The 18,736-nt window shown below is 44.2% G+C and overlaps 3 protein-coding genes across 4 annotated transcripts; 2 read left to right on the top strand and 1 right to left on the bottom strand.

The window, feature by feature from the left end:
* Positions 1 to 854: 854 nt before the first annotated feature.
* Positions 855 to 10,028, top strand: itih2 (inter-alpha-trypsin inhibitor heavy chain 2). The gene is made up of 21 exons (XM_071920590.2): positions 855 to 950; positions 1,482 to 1,514; positions 1,896 to 1,934; positions 3,701 to 3,873; positions 3,959 to 4,063; positions 4,168 to 4,330; positions 4,425 to 4,532; positions 4,637 to 4,765; positions 4,905 to 5,021; positions 5,203 to 5,371; positions 5,555 to 5,680; positions 5,974 to 6,155; positions 6,240 to 6,425; positions 6,910 to 7,049; positions 7,190 to 7,362; positions 7,582 to 7,707; positions 7,820 to 7,933; positions 8,220 to 8,418; positions 9,066 to 9,238; positions 9,400 to 9,511; positions 9,598 to 10,028. Exons 1-21 carry the CDS (start codon positions 855 to 857, stop codon positions 9,743 to 9,745), a joined length of 2,811 nt encoding a protein of 936 aa, XP_071776691.1. The 3' UTR covers positions 9,746 to 10,028.
* A 66-nt stretch (positions 10,029 to 10,094) lies between these two features.
* On the bottom strand, positions 10,095 to 13,731 carry kin (Kin17 DNA and RNA binding protein). Its single transcript, XM_071920615.2, has 12 exons — positions 13,502 to 13,731; positions 13,311 to 13,405; positions 13,165 to 13,208; positions 12,949 to 13,071; positions 12,200 to 12,384; positions 12,048 to 12,096; positions 11,599 to 11,650; positions 11,391 to 11,511; positions 11,128 to 11,265; positions 10,928 to 11,027; positions 10,747 to 10,847; positions 10,095 to 10,389 (listed from the first exon to the last, which is right to left on the bottom strand). The coding sequence occupies exons 1-12, from the start codon at positions 13,613 to 13,615 to the stop codon at positions 10,327 to 10,329; spliced, it is 1,185 nt and encodes a 394-aa protein (XP_071776716.1). The 5' UTR covers positions 13,616 to 13,731; the 3' UTR covers positions 10,095 to 10,326.
* A 685-nt stretch (positions 13,732 to 14,416) lies between these two features.
* Positions 14,417 to 18,253, top strand: atp5f1c (ATP synthase F1 subunit gamma). Of its 2 annotated transcripts, XM_071920608.2 has the most exons (9): positions 14,417 to 14,499; positions 15,079 to 15,113; positions 15,787 to 15,918; positions 16,101 to 16,308; positions 16,729 to 16,872; positions 17,044 to 17,108; positions 17,204 to 17,359; positions 17,455 to 17,551; positions 18,105 to 18,253. In XM_071920608.2, exons 1-9 carry the CDS (start codon positions 14,459 to 14,461, stop codon positions 18,106 to 18,108), a joined length of 882 nt encoding a protein of 293 aa, XP_071776709.1. In that variant the 5' UTR covers positions 14,417 to 14,458; the 3' UTR covers positions 18,109 to 18,253. The 2 variants fall into 2 exon arrangements, with proteins under 2 accessions (XP_071776709.1, XP_071776710.1); XM_071920609.2 differs by lacking the exon at positions 18,105 to 18,253 and having other exon boundaries at positions 17,455 to 17,555.
* The last annotated feature ends 483 nt before the right edge of the window (positions 18,254 to 18,736 follow it).

Below are 18,736 nucleotides of genomic sequence, written 5' to 3'. Positions count from 1 at the left end.
TCTAAATTGCAAGTACAAAGTACAAATAAACACTTCAGTAGCCTACAAAGCAAAATATTCAATCAGAAACACTATTGCAAATCTCTCTCCTTAGCTCTTTTTCTTTCCCAGCACTTTGCTCTTACATGATCATTCTATGGTCATAGGATACATATAGATACTAAGGCCGTGACCTTTGAACCCCTTATTTCCTATCTAAATTTTGGCAGGATTTGGATCTTATTGCACTAATTGTAAGTCAGTTTGGAAAAGGGCGTCATCTGAATGCCTAAGATGTAAAATGTAAATAGAAAAAAACAAAAAAATCCCCCAAAAAATCAACTTTTAACCATTGTACTATGAAAGGGGGAACATAAACTTCACCACAGTTAGGCCTACGTTGGCGCTATCTTGTGGACGTAATGCAACATTACAGCCGATGTCAACTGATGTCTGTGTGTTTGTGTCATAAAAGCATTTTTTTACACTGAACAGCTGTAGTATATGTTGTACATTACCTTTTAAAAAGCTGTAATGTCTATGTAAGATCTATGGTCGTATATTGAATGCAGCCCATTACATTTATATCAGAGTCACAGCTCTTGAAACAATGTCTCTGTCGGGATCTGAAACTGTGTTTAATCTCAACCTGAATGGCCCAAATGTGTCCTATTTACCCTGCCCACACTGCAGGTCAAGTTTCAAAGTTTCCTTCTCCTCTCTGGGTTACGTGAAACACAACAAATATTGACTGGGGCCAGGAGTCGATCAGTTTAGTGGATTTTAACCCTCAGCTCGGGCTTCGCTGTGTTTCTAGGAGACTCCCGTCTCTCTCTGTGCTGCTTGTATCTCTGAGGGCTTCCAGGCCTGGAAACATGAGGCGTCTGCTGCTGCTGCTGCTGGGGCTGCTGGTCTCCCACCAGAGCCACGGCTTCGAGTTCATCATAGATGGAGAATGGGAGGGAGAGACGGTGAGTTGGAGGGTATTAGCAGGGATGGAGTGGAGGGTAAACCCACTGAAAAGCTCAGGTTACGCACCTTTTTACTTGCAGAATAGAGTTGAAGGCTGGCATGAATCTTATTGAGTTCATTTCATTCATCATACATCATAGTGGTATCAAACTGGTGCAAGTTATATGAAGAAAAAAACAAAAACCTAAATCAATGATGTCCTGAAAATATAATTGATTTTCGTTTCTATTGGTGTTTGTTTGAGTTTACCCTCCTTTTTATTTACCGCTACATCACTGGTTATTATGGAATATTGTTATATTTGCATTAATCAAAATGACATCAGCTATATGTGAATTGTGCAGTCAATGTTTTTTGATCTAAATCATGTCTGACTACTGTGTCTAAGTGAGTCACATGACATTATTCCCCCAGGTTGATGCTGTAAATGTGTCTTAGTCATGTTGCCTGGTTAAATAAGGGTTTTAAATCTCTCTCTCTGTGGTTTTAATGATCAACGCCAGTACAAATAACTTCCTTTCTTCCACCAGTCAGGTTTGCAGGATCATCGGGAAAGACACAGGGTGAGATGTTTTCCTTCTTTTGACTCCAAAACAACATTACTTTTAATCTTATGCGCATGTCTAATTGTATAATACATAGCATGAAAGCATGAATTGTGGGTTTGCTTTTGTCGTCGATGTTGCAATAGTTGCAATCATTGATCCATGAACTGCATCACACTGATCACACACTCATAATGGTGTCACATTAGAACAAACAGATTAAGTCAACACTAAGCATCCCATGTGGCCAGTAACCCACTCTGATTCTAATCAAAGTCCCTACATCATCTCCAACTTGTGAATAACAGCAGTTTGTGATTCATTATCTTCTCTTAGAGAGTGGATTGAGGCAGTGTGAGGCTGATGACTTGTGTGTGTGTGTGTGTGTGTGTGTTTCAGAGAGCGATATTGACCAGCGAGGAGCAGGAAGACTTTGAGGTGCGTCTCTCCGCTTGTTGTTCAAGCCCTCTCCACTGTGACAGAGTTGAGCCTTATCTAATAGTCAATATGCTGCTGTTTGAAGAGATTCCCGTGACTGACAGGTTATTGACTTCGCTCTCCACTAATCCTGCTCTGGTTTACTTTACTGCCTAAAAGCAAGTCTGTCTTGTTCTAGGTAAGAAATCAAATCAGTGGCAGAGTCATGTGAAGTGCATTAAGCCTATTTCTTAGTTCAATCGAGTCATTCAGTTTATTGGGCAGTGTTTTATGAGTAGTTTCCGATATCAGCTTAAACTATGACAAGATCAATTTAAGATCAATTTAATATAACTCTGTATTTTGTCCCTTGTTGTTGCTTATTGTTGTCTTTGGTATGTTTCTCCTTGTGTTTTACTTTTACTTTGTATTTTAATGTTCTTTTGTACAGCACTTTGGTCAGCTCAAGCTGTGTTTAAATGTGCTCTAGAAATAAACTTTACTTACTTACTTTACTATAGCTTTGAATTATGGGGTAAAATGAAGAGATGGCTTTTTTTCCTCCATGGGTGATGACGTCATCACTGTGCTGCCAGTTCATTATATTATTATTACTATTGAAATATTGATGATGATGTAATGAACAGATACATGCAGTGCTCAGTTCCACGTATAATGCACATAAAAAAAGACATACACAAGACAAAACAACTAAAATCCAATAACGCACGATACAAATTGATCTGTACTGGATTTGGAATGGGGTGGGGGTGGGGTGGTGGTGGTGGTGGTGGTGGTGGGTGGGTGGAGGGTCATGCTGTATTCACAGAGGGAGATTCCTGTTCAATAGAATTTAAAAATGGTTGCCAAATTTTAACAGCGCTTCAGATTCTCTACATTTAAATGTGCCATGACCTCCACCGCTGAGCGTTTATGCGATGGCTGAGTTGTGGCTTTCTGCTTGAAAAAGATTATCCATGTGGCTAGGAGTGTGGGGAAAGCCATGACTTCTTCTTGAGTTGCAGATAGTGAAATCTCATCAGGGGGCTGCCCCAAATATCACTGTGATAGGGTCAGTGCTGATCTCCCGGTCGCAAATGTAAGAAAATGTGTTGGAAGGACTCAACTGAGGTTGCCCACATGTGGCCAAGGGTGACTGGGGCTTAATGGCATCTAGAGCAGGTTGGGTCTAGTCCCAGATATAACCTGGCAAGCCTGCTGCTAGAGAGATATAGTCTATGGAGTACCACCTAGAATGCCTTAGTCAAGTGCAAGTCAATTCCAAGACCAGGTCCAGCTGAGTTCCAAGGTGCGGTCCAAAAGGGGTCGAGACCGAGTCAAGACCGAGACCAGAGCAAATCAAGTCCTATTCAAGACCAAGACCAAATCAATCAAATTTTGACTAATCAATGCATAGAAGTTTGAAGACCATTACATACTTCACACAGGATTAATCCCTTACATTGTTTGTAGTGCTGGGGAGAAACTAAATCAGGGCGGACCAGGTGGAGAAAAACATATCTAAGAAAATTTGTAGGTAGGCGGGAAAAAGTTGAGTCAATATCCAGTAGTGGCTGAGACCAAGACAAGATAGGCATGAGACCGAGACAAGTACAAGACGTCAGAAAAGTGGGCTGGAGACCAGACTCGAGACCGGACTGAAGTACCACACCACTGGAATGTACCCTCCCAACTGTGGATTGTTGGGTCACATCTGAGATCTCGACACCCAGGTTCTCCTCCCATTGCTTGCCGGTCCCTCACATGTTCTGTCTTCGCCCGCACAGGCCATCCGGGGAGATGACATCACCGTCAAGAGCTACAAGGTGGAGAGCCGCATCACGTCGCGCTTCGCCCACACCACCGTCCGGAGCTCGGTGGTCAACTCCGGCTCCAAAGCCCAGAGCATCGGCTTCAACGTCCAGATCCCCAAACGAGCCTTCATCACCAACTTCACCATGTGAGCCACATCCCAGTTTCAAGCAGTTCGTTCTACAGAACGTGAGCGCACACTTCTTCTCACACCAATTGTTTCCTATGTGTAGGAACGTGAATGGGATAACGTTTGTGGGCTCGGTGAAGGAGAAGACGGTGGCCCGGAACTTGTACGCCCAAGCCAGGGCCAGAGGCAAGGCAGCGGGCATCGTCAGGTACTGGACCAGCCTCTTGGTTTAGGACTATGAATCCCGCATAGAGCTCAGTAGGGTTTCATCCCCTGATTCTGCAAAGATACTGAAATGATTCTGCTTCACAGGGCTAATTCCCAGGACATGGAGACCTTTAAGACAGAGGTCCACGTTCCCCCTGGCAGCAACATTGAGTTTGAGCTCCACTACCAAGAAATGATGCACAGAAAGCTGGGTTTTTATGAGCACTCACTACACCTGCAGCCTGGAAGACTGGTGCCACAGTTCCAGGTGAGGGGGTCATGATATATGTGTGTGTGTGTGTGTGTGTGTGTGTGTGTGTGTGTGTCACTCAGCAATCACCTCTGACCCGGTCTCTCTCTAGGTGGATGTGTACATCTATGAGCCGAAGGGCATTACCATGGTAGAAACACCAAACACCCTCGGGGAACAGTTTGCAGAGCTGATCAGACTTACCTCCTCCAAAGACAAGGTAACATAATACACTGTTTTGTGTGTAGCTCCTTACTTGATTGTATGCTGGGAATCTGAGCATCTAAATGGTGTGTGTATGTGTGTGTGTGTGTCCGTCCCCAGGCTCATATTGTCTTCAAGCCCAATCTGCAGCAGCAGAGGAAGTGTGAGAACTGCACTGACAGTGCTATAGATGGCGCCTTCACTGTCAAATACGATGTGGAGAGAGACAGCAACGCCGGGGAACTACAGGTATCACACACTTAACCATCCAAGTGTACAGTGTACAAACTATTTATTCAGGCATTTAATATTGCATACAGCTCTTTAGTGATTATGGTAGAAACAGAATGGACATAATTGTTGCTCAGGCTTGCATTGTTTCCTCAAGGTCTCTGATGGCCACTTTGTCCAATTCTTCGCTCCGTCCAACCTCTCGCCCCTTCCCAAAAACATTGTGTTTGTCATCGACGTCAGCGGGTCGATGTGGGGGGTCAAGATGAAGCAGGTAAGTGCTCGTTGTCCCAGTAAGTTTACATCAATATGGAGGTCTGCACAGTTTGACCCCGCCAACAGTGCTCCCTCTGCCTTTCTTTCTTCATCCCTCCATTGTAAAACACTGCCATCATGTGGCAATTCTCCAGAATGCATCTACCGTAATTCCAAACTGCTGACTCCCCCTCTCACAGACAGTGGAGGCCATGCAGGCTATTTTGGATGACCTGACCATAGACGACCACTTCAGCATCATAGACTTTAACCACAATGTGCGCTGCTGGAGCGAAGAGCTGGTCGCCGGCTCCTCCATCCAGGTCACCGACGCCAAGAGATACATCCAGAGCATCAAACCCAACGGAGGTGAGACACCGTGGGAAAGGGGGGAAGAAAAGGGGGGATGCCACAGGAAAATGAGAAAATAATATCCTTTATGGGCATGTAGAAGAATTGGAAGTCTTTGGATGCTATGATGACCAGATAAAGTAGCTGATATCAGACATCTGCCTCTGTTCATGACTGGCTTTTATTGCCCTTTGACCCCAGGCACCAACATCAACGAGGCACTGATGAGGGCGGTGCAGATGCTGGTGAAGGCGTCCAATCAGGGGCTGATCGACCCCCGCTCCGTCTCCATGATCATTCTGGTATCTGATGGAGACCCCACTGTCGGTGAGACTGACACACCATATCCCATATGTTAAAACATTAAGGCCAAGATATTAGACATGGAAGATGAAGGGTTGGTTAAATCACTGTTTTCCAGTCAACTGGTTGGCCATTTTAGATGCTTTTTGAAAGTATATTCTTTTTGTATAAATGTGATTTGACTAGGCAAGGAATTCCACTCTAGCAGCCCTAATTTGATGATGATGAACATTGCCAGTGTAGAGTATAATTAACGTATTGTCAAGGTCTCACTACATGCATATCTGTCTCCACCCTCTTGCTCTCTCTCTCTGCAGGAGAGATCAAGCTCAGCACCATCCAGAAGAATGTGAAGCGGGTGATGAGGGAGGAGTTTTCTCTCTTCTCACTGGGCATCGGCTTCGACGTGGACTACGACTTCCTGGAACGTATCGCCATGGAGAACAGGGGCATGGCCCAGAGGATCTACGCCAACCACGACGCCGCAGAGCAGCTACGGGTATGACGGCACTGAGGAACTTGAACTTTATCTTCATCACCTGACTTCCATAATCATCTCATTCTTCCCCTCCTCCCCCTCCAGAGGTTTTACAGCCAGGTCTCCGCCCCTCTGCTGAGGAGGATCACCGTCCAGTTCCCGGAGGACTCGGTGTCGGACATCACCCAGAACCGCTTCGATAAATACTTCAGCGGCTCGGAGCTGGTGGTGGCTGGGAAGGTGCTGCCCTCCGACAGCAACACCCTGACCAGCTTCACCACAGCGTCTGCCGTGAGTAACACACACACTCACTACCGCACGTTTGTATCACTATACCTGTGAGCACCTTCCATTGGCTATATTCATTCCCTAACACCCAAAGGAATATGCCAAGTTCTTGGGAGATTGCCCCTTACCTGTTAAGTGATGAGAACATAAACACCAAAATCATTCATGTGTCCCTGGTAGATCATTCACTCTGGTGCTCCATGCTAACACTTTAGCATACACTATGTTGAGTGATAGTAGGCCACTAGCATTATCTCAAAATTTATGCAAAATATGATAGAAAAATTATGTACTTAAGCCATGCCCTTACCCAAGTCCTAACTCTAAACTAGTTCCTTGTAGAAGTGAGGACTGGCAAAATGTCCTCACTTTGGAGGATTTTTCTCATCTTTCTATCCTTGTGAGGACATTTGGTCCTCATAAGGATAGAAGTACAAGACCACACACTAACACACACACACACATCCCATCCCACCTCGTCCTCCAGGCTCGTCTGGATCTTACCCTGGAGACGGAGACCGACACCATGGAGCTGGACACGGAGCTGGCCAAGCAGCAGCACTCCTTCACGGGCTTCGCCAGGCAGCTGTGGGCCTACATCACCGTCAACCAGCTCATCGCAGAGAGGTGAGAGAGGATGGGGACGGTTTAGAGTGATAGAGCGCTTCATATGTACATACCTGAAACATATGGAGGCACGCAAGCAATCTAAAGCGTCTATTGTGGTATTGTCAGTATTTCACTGCTGCAGTGTGGATCTCCTGCAGGTCTCTGGCCCCAACAGCTGCCAAGAAGAGGAAGATCACCCAGAGGATCCTGACCCTGGCCGTGGAGCACCAGTTCGTCACTCCTCTCACCGCTCTGCTGGTGGAGAGCGAGGAGGCCAAGGAGAGGCTGCTGGCCGACTCCCCGAAGGACCCCAAGCACGGCTGCTGTTCAGGTGCCGAAATTGACATATTAGAAACATACTTCATAGTAAGATTTGAGGGCTTGACCGATATGGGTTTTGAAAGCCAATATGGATGCCGAAACTGCATCATATCCATCATATCAGAGGTGGATGACATTGATTTGTTGATATCCGCTTTTCAATAAAAGACCAATATTGGCCAACCCTACTTCATCCTATAAATAACTTGCACAGGATCAGGACTATCAGGGGGATCATCGTCTGCTCCTCTGGCTCCGGTGCGGGTTCTGTACCAGCCTCCACCCTGGGTCCAGATGACCACTCCTGCCCCCCCGAGCCAGGCTGAGGGGGCCCTGCCTGAACACATCACCATAGGTAACACACACGCACACGCACACGCACACCTTTGATGACTACCACAACATCATGAAAACTATTAAATGTAAGCAGCACTCAGTACATAACAAGCTGATTGTTTCTCACCCAGTGGAGAACGACCCCCACTTCATCGTCCACCTGCCCAGAAGCAACATGGATGTCTGCTTCAACATCGACTCCGAACCCGGTCATATTCTCAACCTGGTGTCCGACCGTGAAACAGGTACTGTACAAAATGTTAAAGTGTTTTGAACAACTCTCTACAAAGTATTTTTGGCGGGAAATCAGCTGGATTGCTTGACGGCACAAAACAGGAAGAGGGCGCTGTTCTTCCAGAGCAAACAGCTAAAGCTTTCAGAGTTTCTGGTAATGACAGATGGTGGAACAAGTGAAAAGTCGATGGAAAAAAATCACTTCCAACATGTTTGCACCTTTAATGAGAAAAACATGAATAATTGAAAAAGCTCATACTCGATTCTTCTCACCAACCCTCCTCTCCCGTCCTGAAGGTGTGGTGGTGAACGCTCAGTTAGTCAGCTCCAAGCGGGTGCTGGGGAACAAACTGAACACCTACTTCGGCACCATCTCAGTCTACTACCAGCCGGACGGGCTCAGCCTGGCCGTCAGCACCCACAGCATCGCCATGACCGACGGCACTCACAACCATTCCTTCACCTGGGGGGCCACGGCTGACATCACACAGGACGGGTAACCATCACACCCTTAACCCCCTTAACCACATGATAAATTATGAGGATAAATTATAAGCAGTGATGTAGTGGTAAATAAAAAAAACCTGTGAAAAAACCTGTTACATGTTCAGAAAAAACAGATGGGACACTTTTCTCTGTTGTAGTAGCCCCACTCTTTTATTTAAGCAGACGTGTATTTTTACATCATTTTGATAACGTGTGTTATGAATTCAGCCTATAAAGGTGGGTAAACTCCACAAACAGGTGGGTAAACTGAGTTTAGGTGTATTTACCCTCCACTACATCCCTGATAATAAGGTGATGATATTGGTGATTTCATGTGAAGTGGATTATGGAGTTTTTCATGGTTTTCATGTTTTAACTTCAAATGAAGGATTACATGGTCCTCTATGGGTTGCGAAAATTGGAATCCCTTGGTAAACCCTTTCAAAAGAATGTATTTCTTAGTTCCTGAAAAGATGGTATTTTGGAGATTTTCAAACAACGGAGATATGGAGATCATAAATTAATATACTGTAAATGCCACCAAAAAGTTAACAATATATTGTAAATACTTCTTAAAGGTGTATTAATGAATTGTAAAATCTCAGTGGGATGTATTGTTGGTACATTGGGTCACTTTGTAATGTCTCTGTGTTTCAGGGTGAAGATTGCCATAGTGAAGGACTCTCATGTCACCATCACAATAAACGATAGCATCAGGGTGATGGTGATGCTCCACCGCGTGTGGAAGAAACATCCTGTCAACGTCGACTTCCTTGGCATCTACATCCCCAATGACAACAAGTACTCCTCCCTGGTCCACGGACTCATAGGTACGTCTCTGATTAAGGTCTTTGTCTGGTAAAACCGTATGCGGTTACTCCAAGAAGCAGCAAATTGAGCGAGGCCCAAGGGAAAGGGGTTTTGAAGGCTGAGGATACTGATATTTTTGGATTAAAGCTCATATATTCAATATGCGTGTGTGACCTCCCAGGGCAGTTTTCTATGGAGCCTGAGGTGAGTGTGTATGACATCCACGAAGGAGCCGACCCTCTGAAGAAGGAGGCCACTATGGAGGTGAAGGGCAACAGGCTGGTTGTCACCAGGTAAGTTGAGCTAATAACACACACACGGAAAATGTATTACTAAACAAAACAATTGGATGCTAATACCAGTGAAACTTGTGCGTCAGGGGCTGGCAAAAGGACTACAGGCGCGATAAGAAGCGCGGCTCGGACGTCTACTGCTGGTTCATACACAACAGCGGGAAAGGCTTCATCGACGGCCGTTACACCGACTACATCGTCCCGGACCTCAACAGCTTCCTCCCGACGCTCTGAGCGGCCGGCGGCGAGGCGCACGGGACCGAGGAGGCGGGAAAGACAAATTAACCAGCGCCGTGTGCTGCTATTAGGTTCTGGGTGGGAAAAGCCTTAATGAAATGTTACAACTATTTGAAAGGGTGAGTGGAAAAGTTCTTAATATGAACAGGGGCCATGAGAAAGAGAAAAAAAAAAATCATATTGAGCCCAAAGATGTGTAACTGGAAGATGTAACGTTGAGCGACGTATACGATGTGCCATTGAAAAGTCATGTGTAACTACATTTTTTGATTTTTGTTTGTTCTCCAAAAATCATTTAGTCCTACTGTTCCGATTATTTTTCAAAGAACACCAGAAGTTTCTTTTGTTGTATTTTATTCAAGAGAAATAATACACCTGAATTGTTGATCGACTTGAATACTAATACAGAATAAAAAACATTAAACAAATCGTAACTCGTACTAAGGTCAACTGTGATAACGCCATAGGAAATGCATTGTGGGATATGTATATACAGGGAGCCAAGGGGAAGTAACTCTGACACAGTAGAGTCCCTCAGCCAGCAGGCTGCTGACATGTAAACAGGAAGGTTTGCTGGTTCAAGCCATTTTTGAGAAATCCTCATAAGCGACGCCCTCAACTCTCTTCCCCTTCATTCGACCCTGAAGACGAGAAAAAAACAATATGAATATGAATACAGCAAATGGGGGGGAATAAACCCAATGCAACCATGTTCACCAAGTCAAGAACTTCTTATATACAGTACATCATGTGCAAGATGTACATAGAGATCTGGTATGTGGATCTGGTAAAGTATTCACATTAACAGATCTACAGAAGGCCATACATATGTACAGAAAGTGTCTAGACTATTCACCTTATATATATATTCAATTTACAGATGTAGACAACAAACCTATTAATAACACAAAAACAACACATAACAGGCGCCATGTATCCATCAGATAGCAGAAGACAGAAGTGTAGAAACATAGATGTGGCTGCTATTTATTACTTACAGAGTCGAGTGTGAGCGTGGCGCAGAAGTTCTTCTCGTCTATCCCGTCCAGCAGAGCCTCTGTGTCTCTGTACGGCCCGTTCAGAACCAACACCCGTTTACCTGCAGCGGGGAGAACGCGGTTTTAGGTCACAGGTTGCGAAGGTGGATACAGAGAGCTTATTAATAGTCTCACAGTTTACCTGGTGCGGGAATGACGGTCTCTACATGACTCTGGTCCAGCTTCAGTTTGTCTCCGGAGTTGATCATCCTCACCATGGCTGTGTATTTGTCTCGCACTTCCTACGGTTAAAAGATCCACAATTATTCGCATTATCAGTCTTTTTTCCCCGTGCACACAGAACCCCCCTCGCCCCAATATATAGAGTAAGAAGCCTGTTACCTTGATGACGGCCTTCTTCTTGTGGTACCTCTCTCCCAGCTTCTTGGTGACGACTTTGACCACGATGTTGGGCTGCAGCCAATACTCCGTCCTGGCCGACTGCTGCTGCTGCTGCTTCTTCTTTTTCCTCTCCTCCATCTGAACACAAACACATCGCCGACGGTTCAGTACGCTAAGCCGCATCGAACACAGATACGCACCCAGACGCATACAGAATCACAAGCCATCCTCAGACACAGGACACACAAGAAACACCGCCCTACCTCCATGATCTCGTCCAGCGCGGATTTCTTCTTCTTCTCGCTGGACTCGGAGCCGGCAGACGCGTCTTTCCTCTTGGAGGAGGCCGCTGCTGCTTTCAGGGCGCTGGGACCCAGCGAGGTGCTAAAGGGAGCGACAGACAAATAGCGTCATTATACCCGTCTGATGATTCTGCAGCTCAATTAACAACCTGCATAGGAGCCTCTCTACCTTGGTTTTGACGGGCCAGCTACAGAGGAACAGGCGCCCATGTTGAAGGCAACTGAAAGAAAGAAATGACACATATTATTAGGGTGAATAAAAACACAAACTAGGCTTCTTGCAAATGTGTTGCAGTTTAATTTGTTGAACAAAACTTTCACAGGCAACTTTTAAAGGTCAGAGAATGCAATTCTGTATAAATGAGGCTAAATTTAGTCACAATTTTGACTAGAATCATGAAAATCTTGCATAGTTAACCTCATTCATTTGTCAATCCACACACACACACATACTTTTAAAATATTGAGGAGAAAAACACCTGCCAACATCGTTCTTACAATCATCTTTAGGCAATTTTAGTGCTTGTCTGCAATTTAATAGGTTTATATATTTGAGAACAAAGGACAATGTGACATTTTTTAGAGCCATTGCTCCAAAAAAACAAAACAAAAACAAACCTTTTTCTTCTTCGCTCTCTCGCTTGAGCTCTGTGAAAACTGGAGCTTCCTAGGGAACATAATACAGAAAAACATTGTTTAATGGTGCTAAACTGTATGGTATGAAGTTTAGGTGCCAGAACCCACTGTGATGCTGAGGTTTGTGTACTCACGTCGGGCTCCTTGCCGCCGCGGCCCCTGCGGACCTGCTCCTCTATGAACTTGGCGCTCCTCTCCTCGTCGTCCAGGTCCTGCTTCTTCTTCTTCTCCAGCTCCTCCTGGCGGCGAATGGTCTCGGGGTCGCGGTCGATGTACTGGATGTACCAGCCTTTAGGGGTCTCGTCAACCTTACACAAACCTAGCGGTAACATTAAACAGAGACCACACATTAAAAATCACCTCTTCCAGCTGAAAACTTAAAATTTCTCCCTATTGCTATATATTAACAAGTAATTAAGTAAAGGCAGTGAAGGCAGTCTGTACACACTGGTAATGTTTCACACATCATCAGGTATAAAGAGGTATGTGGACTGATTGTGTTTGGATGACGGGAGAGGCTTTAGTTTTTACTGCATAAATACATTATATTTTCAAAAAGGTATTTGTTTTGTCTTTTAAGATTGATTTTTTTTAAAGTGTTTTTTCAACTTAGTTTGGTACTACATGATGCATACTGTGCATTTACATCATAAAGTTGTATGTCAGTCAAGAAAGGTGTTTCTATTCCACAGATAGATTTAGTGGGTTTACATCCCTGCCTACAGATGTTTGCAGGACCTTTTATTTCTATATCATTAGCCAGTGAGTGGTGCTCTTCTCAAATTTGTTTCCAAACTCGATGATGTGGTGGAGAATGGCAGAAATGCAGCGTGTAATCTTATATTAGTGGTGGGAAACACACATGGAAACACTGTCAGCTCACCTTCTTTGCCCAGCCACTTGGTGAAGTCGGTGAGCGTCTCCCACTGTGTGGAGTTCATGTGGATGTGCTCCCGGTCGCTGATGTACTCATTGTAGACGATGTTGTTGTGCACGCGCTTGGTCCCTGCGGATGAATGAGGAGCAAAGGGAAAAAATAGTTCCTCAGTATTACTTCACTTTTAATGCAGAAAACTGTTGTAACAACGTCCAGTCTCACCGAAGCGTCTTCTGATCAGCTCCAGAAAGTCACTTTTGAATTCCCTAGGAAAGAGGAAATAAGAATAAATTTACTCTGTGAAATGCTAACATGCTTTTGTTTTCATAATATTAGCCTATACCTCGTAATGTTATAACGGCACTCACTCTGAGAAGTAGTCCATGAACTGGTTTGGGTCTTCCGAGGCCAGCAACAGCTGTCTCTGGTGGGACTCGGACATGCAGTGACATTTGAATCCATTCTGAGAACAAACGGGAAGGAGAAAAGTGTTCAAAACAATATCTAAACGAGTTAAAACATAAAATAACAGAACTTTAACGGTTAAAAAAGAGCTCACCTCATCTCGGCATTGTTTTTGACACATCTGACAATACCATCTCAACTTTTGAAGACCTTTGGATTTTATCCTGTTGCTTATTGCCTTGGGACTCAGAAAATCGGCTTTCCCCATTCCGACCAGCTATAATAAACATAAAAAAGAGGCAATAAATGTTATTAATATAAGTAAATTGAAAGAAATTTAACGCGACCCAATGTGGGCTCCTCGGCTGAGATATACAACTTCCGCGTGTATAGCGTCATAACTTCGCGTATGCTTTAAAACACGCGATAACTTCTGCTGCCTTCAAGGGCTCCTCGTATGCTCCAAGATCCACGCTACCGAGTGCAACTTGTCGCGCATTCAAGTGCATTTTGGTTGGGGGAGAAAATGCTCATCATACATGTAATAGAAGTCTTCATTAAGTTATTAAAAATGTGTGAGAATAGAATAAAGAGTGAAAATAATAGAAACGTAGAATAATATTAATGATTTACACGTACACAATGACATACTGTCATGCTAAACAATAACATACTGCATAATAACATGCACCACTTTTAACATAACAGAGGAACAGCAGGTAATTATGTAGTCAACATATTAAAATTAATTGAATAACATAAACATTTTGGCTACACAGACGGAATGATTACAAAGAGAAGAGATTGAAGTTGGACAGATACTGTGGATTTTTTATTTGCTATTCATATCATTTATAGATTCCATATGTTTTTTCAATCGATAATAAATACACCGCCCAATGCATGCTGGGGTTGGCTATATGAATAATAAACACATGAAAGGTGCTTTTACCACTCAGTTTGTGAGAAATGTGATACTTTTTTGGTTCGTTCATGTGAGTGCATTGCGTTTTTACGATATTTCTGATAGTACATGAAGGCAGCATTCCTCCATTTTGCCGCTGACTTGCGCCTGCGCAGTCCTGCGTGTCTGACCTTCATAGAAGTAACCATGTTCGCCAGGACCAGCGCGGTGGTGTTTGTCCCACAATGGTAAAGTTGATTTTAAATATGTAGCCAACATTATTCAGTTGAATCTTTTCTGTATTTAGTTCAAGTACACGATTAGAGCAAGTCTGCAAGTTGTAGTTGCTGATAAACCCAGTTATTGACTGCAAGGACGTGCTAACCTGCAGGCCGCGGCTAATGAATGACAGCAGTGTGCTGCATAGGGAATGGCCAAGTTCAGTCAGCTAAGCTAAGCTAACGCTAGCTAAGCTGACACTTACTTGCCTAAACGTTATGACATTGTGTTAGTAGTGAAGTGGCGCTGGATAAACGTGTTTTCAATGCAAGATTATGATCAAATCCTTTCACTACAGTGTCTTAACACACAGTCAGTACAATATAATAATTACCAAAGCCTTTTCTGTCTGTCAGTACTCTGTGTACTACCCGGCTAACTGACGTTAGCTAGCTTGCAGCGTTAGTAGGTAAAATGGCATTTCAACATCAAGCTTCATATATCTCTGTAAGTTCAGTTATGATAAGTTAATGAGGAAACTGTTTTGCAATATGATGATAATGCTTGCGGCAAAAGCTCCAAGTTAAATGCATTATTTCTGTTCGCAGTGGGCAGGTCAGGAACATGGCTACCTTGAAGGACAGTAAGTACTTTTTCTGTGTACTACACATTCTATAACAGCATCTTGTAGACTCAACATCACACTGATATTCCTTAGTCTTACAATATGACCAGCCAATACAAAACTCCGATACATTATGGAAGGAACAGCAGACTAAACTCCATTCATAAGTCAGATTCATAACTTTGTCAGTTTCATCAATATTCAACATTCTTTATTATGCATAAAATTGAATTTTACTTTTTGCAGATAGTCGACACGGTTAATTAAAATCACACCAACACACTACCATCACACCACCTATCACTAAAAAAAAACACAAGTTAATGTGGTCTTGCTTATTGACAGCTTAACATACCTTATATAACATGGCTTAAGACCTTTTGTTTCTTGGAACCACTGTAAAATTTGGCATACAATAAATAATTTCAATAAATCTCAACTGGTAGAACTGGTTCACACTGGTCACCGCAGTGTATTTTGGTGGGATACAATTGGAAATAACTGCAGAAGAAATTCTAATGGATAAAAAGTTATTGAAATAAGTGTTGCTTGGTGTATTGCATGTATGCTGAATTGAAGAGTCTATCCTAGTGATTCATAAACGGTCTTAAACCTTGTTTTACAAGGAGTGCATGTTTGCTAATAAGCGAGGCATCAACAATGTTCATGGTTGTGATGTCCTCTCTTCTAGTCACCATTCGGTTGAAGTCCATCAAGAACATCCAGAAAATCACCAAGTCCATGAAGATGGTGGCTGCTGCCAAGTACGCTCGTGCTGAGAGGCAGCTGAAGCCCGCCAGAGTCTATGGCACCGGTGCTCTGGGTAAGTACAGCATGCCTCCATGTAACTTGATATCTGTCAGAGGAATACTTCCCTCAGGTATTCGTTCAGTTTTACTGTCATGATGACAGTATAGCTGACAGAGAGGGACCTTCTGAATCAGCCGGGTTGGTTCATGTTAAGTGGATCAGTAAACGCGTTGTTTTCGTCTCCCTGTCCTCCAGCCCTGTACGAGAAGGCTGAAATCAAAGCCCCGGAGGACAAGGCCGCCAAGCACCTGATCATCGGTGTGTCGTCCGACCGCGGCCTCTGCGGCGCCATCCACTCCAACGTGGCCAAGGCCATAAAGAGCCAGATCGCCACCCTGAGCGGCGCTGGCAAGGAGGTGATGGTGGTCAATGTGGGAGACAAGCTGAGGGGCCTGCTGCACAGGTACTGAAGGACAGACAGCCTGCCAGTCATTCGTAGGGGAGAGGAGTTGGACTGGGGGAAGTTGGATGAGTATAGTTTAGCATGCTGAAGTTTGTGTCATAGTGATGCTTTGATGAAGCAGTTGCTTGGTTGAAAGTGGGACTTCCCTTGTAGGCGGCAGGAAAGCTCAAGTCATTCAGTCGAACACTAATGGCTTAATATTGAACTGCCAGTTCTTTTTTTTTTTTAAATAAATTTGAACAAACGTTTGATACTGTTTTCATTTAAATTCAGTCTTGGAAGAAAGGACAGTCCTAGTATAGATTACAGAAATACAGCTAATATTTAGGATGTCACACGTTCCAATGCCAGAACCTGTTTGAGTGCAGAATATGAGCACCTCCGTTAATAATTACGATAACGCCCGCTGTTCCTCATCAGGACCCACGGAAAGCACATCATGCTGAACTGCAAGGAAGTCGGCCGCAAGCCCCCCACCTTCAGCGATGCCTCCATCATCGCCACCGAGCTGCTCAACTCCGGATACGAGTTTGACCAGGGCTCCATCATCTACAACAGATTCAGGTGTGGAAGGCCTTTCTTCTGATTCTCGTGTTATCAGTTTTACATGATTTAAAATGATACCACAAATGTACCTGAATACCTGTTTGGATTTGCCTGCAAGCCTTTTTGGGGTTGTTTGAAGATCAATATTGAATGATCACAAAAATAAATCCTCCCTTCCTCCTCACGCAGGTCCGTTATCTCCTACAAGACGGACAACAAGCCTGTGTTCTCCATCGATACTGTTGCTAATGCAGGTAAGGTGTTGTTTTTGAAGACTGGGATTTACATATAGAGCCTTGAACGTCCCAGCCAGTGATAACGATGCACGTCTGCCCCCCCCCCCCGACAGAGAGCATGGGCATCTACGACGACATCGACGCCGACGTGCTGAGGAACTACCAGGAGTTCTCCCTGGTCAACATCATCTACTTCGGCCTGAAGGAGTCCACCACCAGCGAGCAGAGCGCCAGGATGACCGCCATGGACAGCGCCAGCAAGAACGCCTGTAAGACTCCGGCCGCACGCACACTTCCTCATTCACATCTTTGCGTTCTAACATTTAACACTGATTCACGGTGGATTGCTCTCCCTTCCCTCCAGCTGAGATGATCGACAAGCTGACCCTCACCTTCAACCGTACCAGACAGGCCGTCATCACCAAGGAGCTCATCGAGATCATCTCTGGAGCCGCCGCTCTGTAAGCATTTTCAATATCTTTCCCCTCCCTCCGTCTCGCCCTCTCTTTCCATTCTACCTCTTCTTTTATTCTGCCGTCCGCCCGTCTTCCGCAGTTCATTTTGTGGATTTTCCTAAACGGCTCGCCCCCTCATTTCATTCCTTCTTCACTCCGCTAACTTTTGTGACCTCTGAGACCTTTTTTTCCCCTCCCCAAAAGACTCCCTCTCAACTATGCATGTCTTTTTAATTTCCAAAAGCCCTCAGATTCTTTCATGACTAATTCTCCTCTCCGACCTAATCTGCTCCCTCTCACCCTCTGGTGAACCCAGGACCTGAGGCTTGTCTTGACAGAGGAGGTAACGTCCTTAGAGTAGACTGTCGCCATAGCGCTGAGATCCCTTCTGGGCTAGTTTGAGTCTAGAAGTGTGTACCATTAAATCCTCTGATATAATAGACTAGATACCCTTTAGGTTTTCAGAATCTCTTTGAGTCTTCACCCCGTTAGACGCCGTCCTCAAGTCTGAAGGGGCTGTTTTTTTTTTTCTTACTATCCTTTTTCTTTGTCTCTGCAGATAAGCGGGCCAGATTGTCCTCCATCGCCCGTAGCTCCGGTATACACGCTTCAAAGTACTTCAGACAGCTGTCGTCGAGAGTTTATGAACATTTGTGCTTCTATTTGTAAAATATATGGAAAAAATAAACCTCTTACAGAGAAACGTTACCCTCTCATAAAGTCCTTGTATCTGTTTTGCCTCACAATAAATTCTTGTGACCATGAAAGATGAATGTTGATGCTTGACCCATATGGAGTTCATCCTCCTAAGGTGATACTTGATGCTAAAGGAAAAATAAAATGTGTTTCCAAGGGTGATAATCGCCTTCAACATGTTATTGTCAGTTTTTTACAACACTATTCAGGGGATAGAAGTGTTAAATTCACGTAACACATGAAATGAATAAGCTTAAGTTAAGGATTTGGGGATGGGATTGGGGTTTTCTTTATAATTAATATATTTGTAATAATAGCGTGTTGGTAGCAATTTAGTAGTGGTCATAACCTCATTGCTTTCAATAGGAGTCAATTGCCGATAGCTGATACTTTGTGCCGATATTCAGTGTATTTAAATTTGACCGTTTTCATGCCTAAATATTACAAGTATATTACATTCTTATCAGGATGGGAAAGCCTCTGAAACAACTTTCA

This window comes from Centroberyx gerrardi, chromosome 24 (assembly GCF_048128805.1).
Source record: "Centroberyx gerrardi isolate f3 chromosome 24, fCenGer3.hap1.cur.20231027, whole genome shotgun sequence".
In the NCBI taxonomy this organism is placed as follows: domain Eukaryota; kingdom Metazoa; phylum Chordata; class Actinopteri; order Beryciformes; family Berycidae; genus Centroberyx; species Centroberyx gerrardi.
This window is presented reverse-complemented; position numbering and strand designations above follow the sequence as displayed.

Bases quoted from the DNA above. Each gene is read 5' to 3' on its own strand.
- itih2 (XM_071920590.2), top strand. From the start codon at position 855: ATGAGGCGTCTGCTGCTGCTGCTGCTGGGGCTGCTGGTCTCCCACCAG. The intron at 1,515-1,895 runs GTGAGATGTTTT...TGTGTGTTTCAG, and splicing joins ATCATCGGGAAAGACACAGG to AGAGCGATATTGACCAGCGA. The intron at 7,708-7,819 runs GTAACACACACG...TTTCTCACCCAG, and splicing joins GCCTGAACACATCACCATAG to TGGAGAACGACCCCCACTTC.
- kin (XM_071920615.2), bottom strand. From the start codon at position 13,615: ATGGGGAAAGCCGATTTTCTGAGTCCCAAGGCAATAAGCAACAGGATA. The intron at 11,651-12,047 runs GTTTGTTTTTGT...TCTTTCTTTCAG, and splicing joins AGAGAGCGAAGAAGAAAAAG to TTGCCTTCAACATGGGCGCC. The intron at 10,390-10,746 runs GTAAGTAATAAA...TCTCGTCTTCAG, and splicing joins CCACGCTCACACTCGACTCT to GGTCGAATGAAGGGGAAGAG.
- atp5f1c (XM_071920608.2), top strand. From the start codon at position 14,459: ATGTTCGCCAGGACCAGCGCGGTGGTGTTTGTCCCACAATG. The intron at 16,873-17,043 runs GTGTGGAAGGCC...CTCCTCACGCAG, and splicing joins ATCATCTACAACAGATTCAG to GTCCGTTATCTCCTACAAGA. The intron at 17,109-17,203 runs GTAAGGTGTTGT...CCCCCCCGACAG, and splicing joins CGATACTGTTGCTAATGCAG to AGAGCATGGGCATCTACGAC.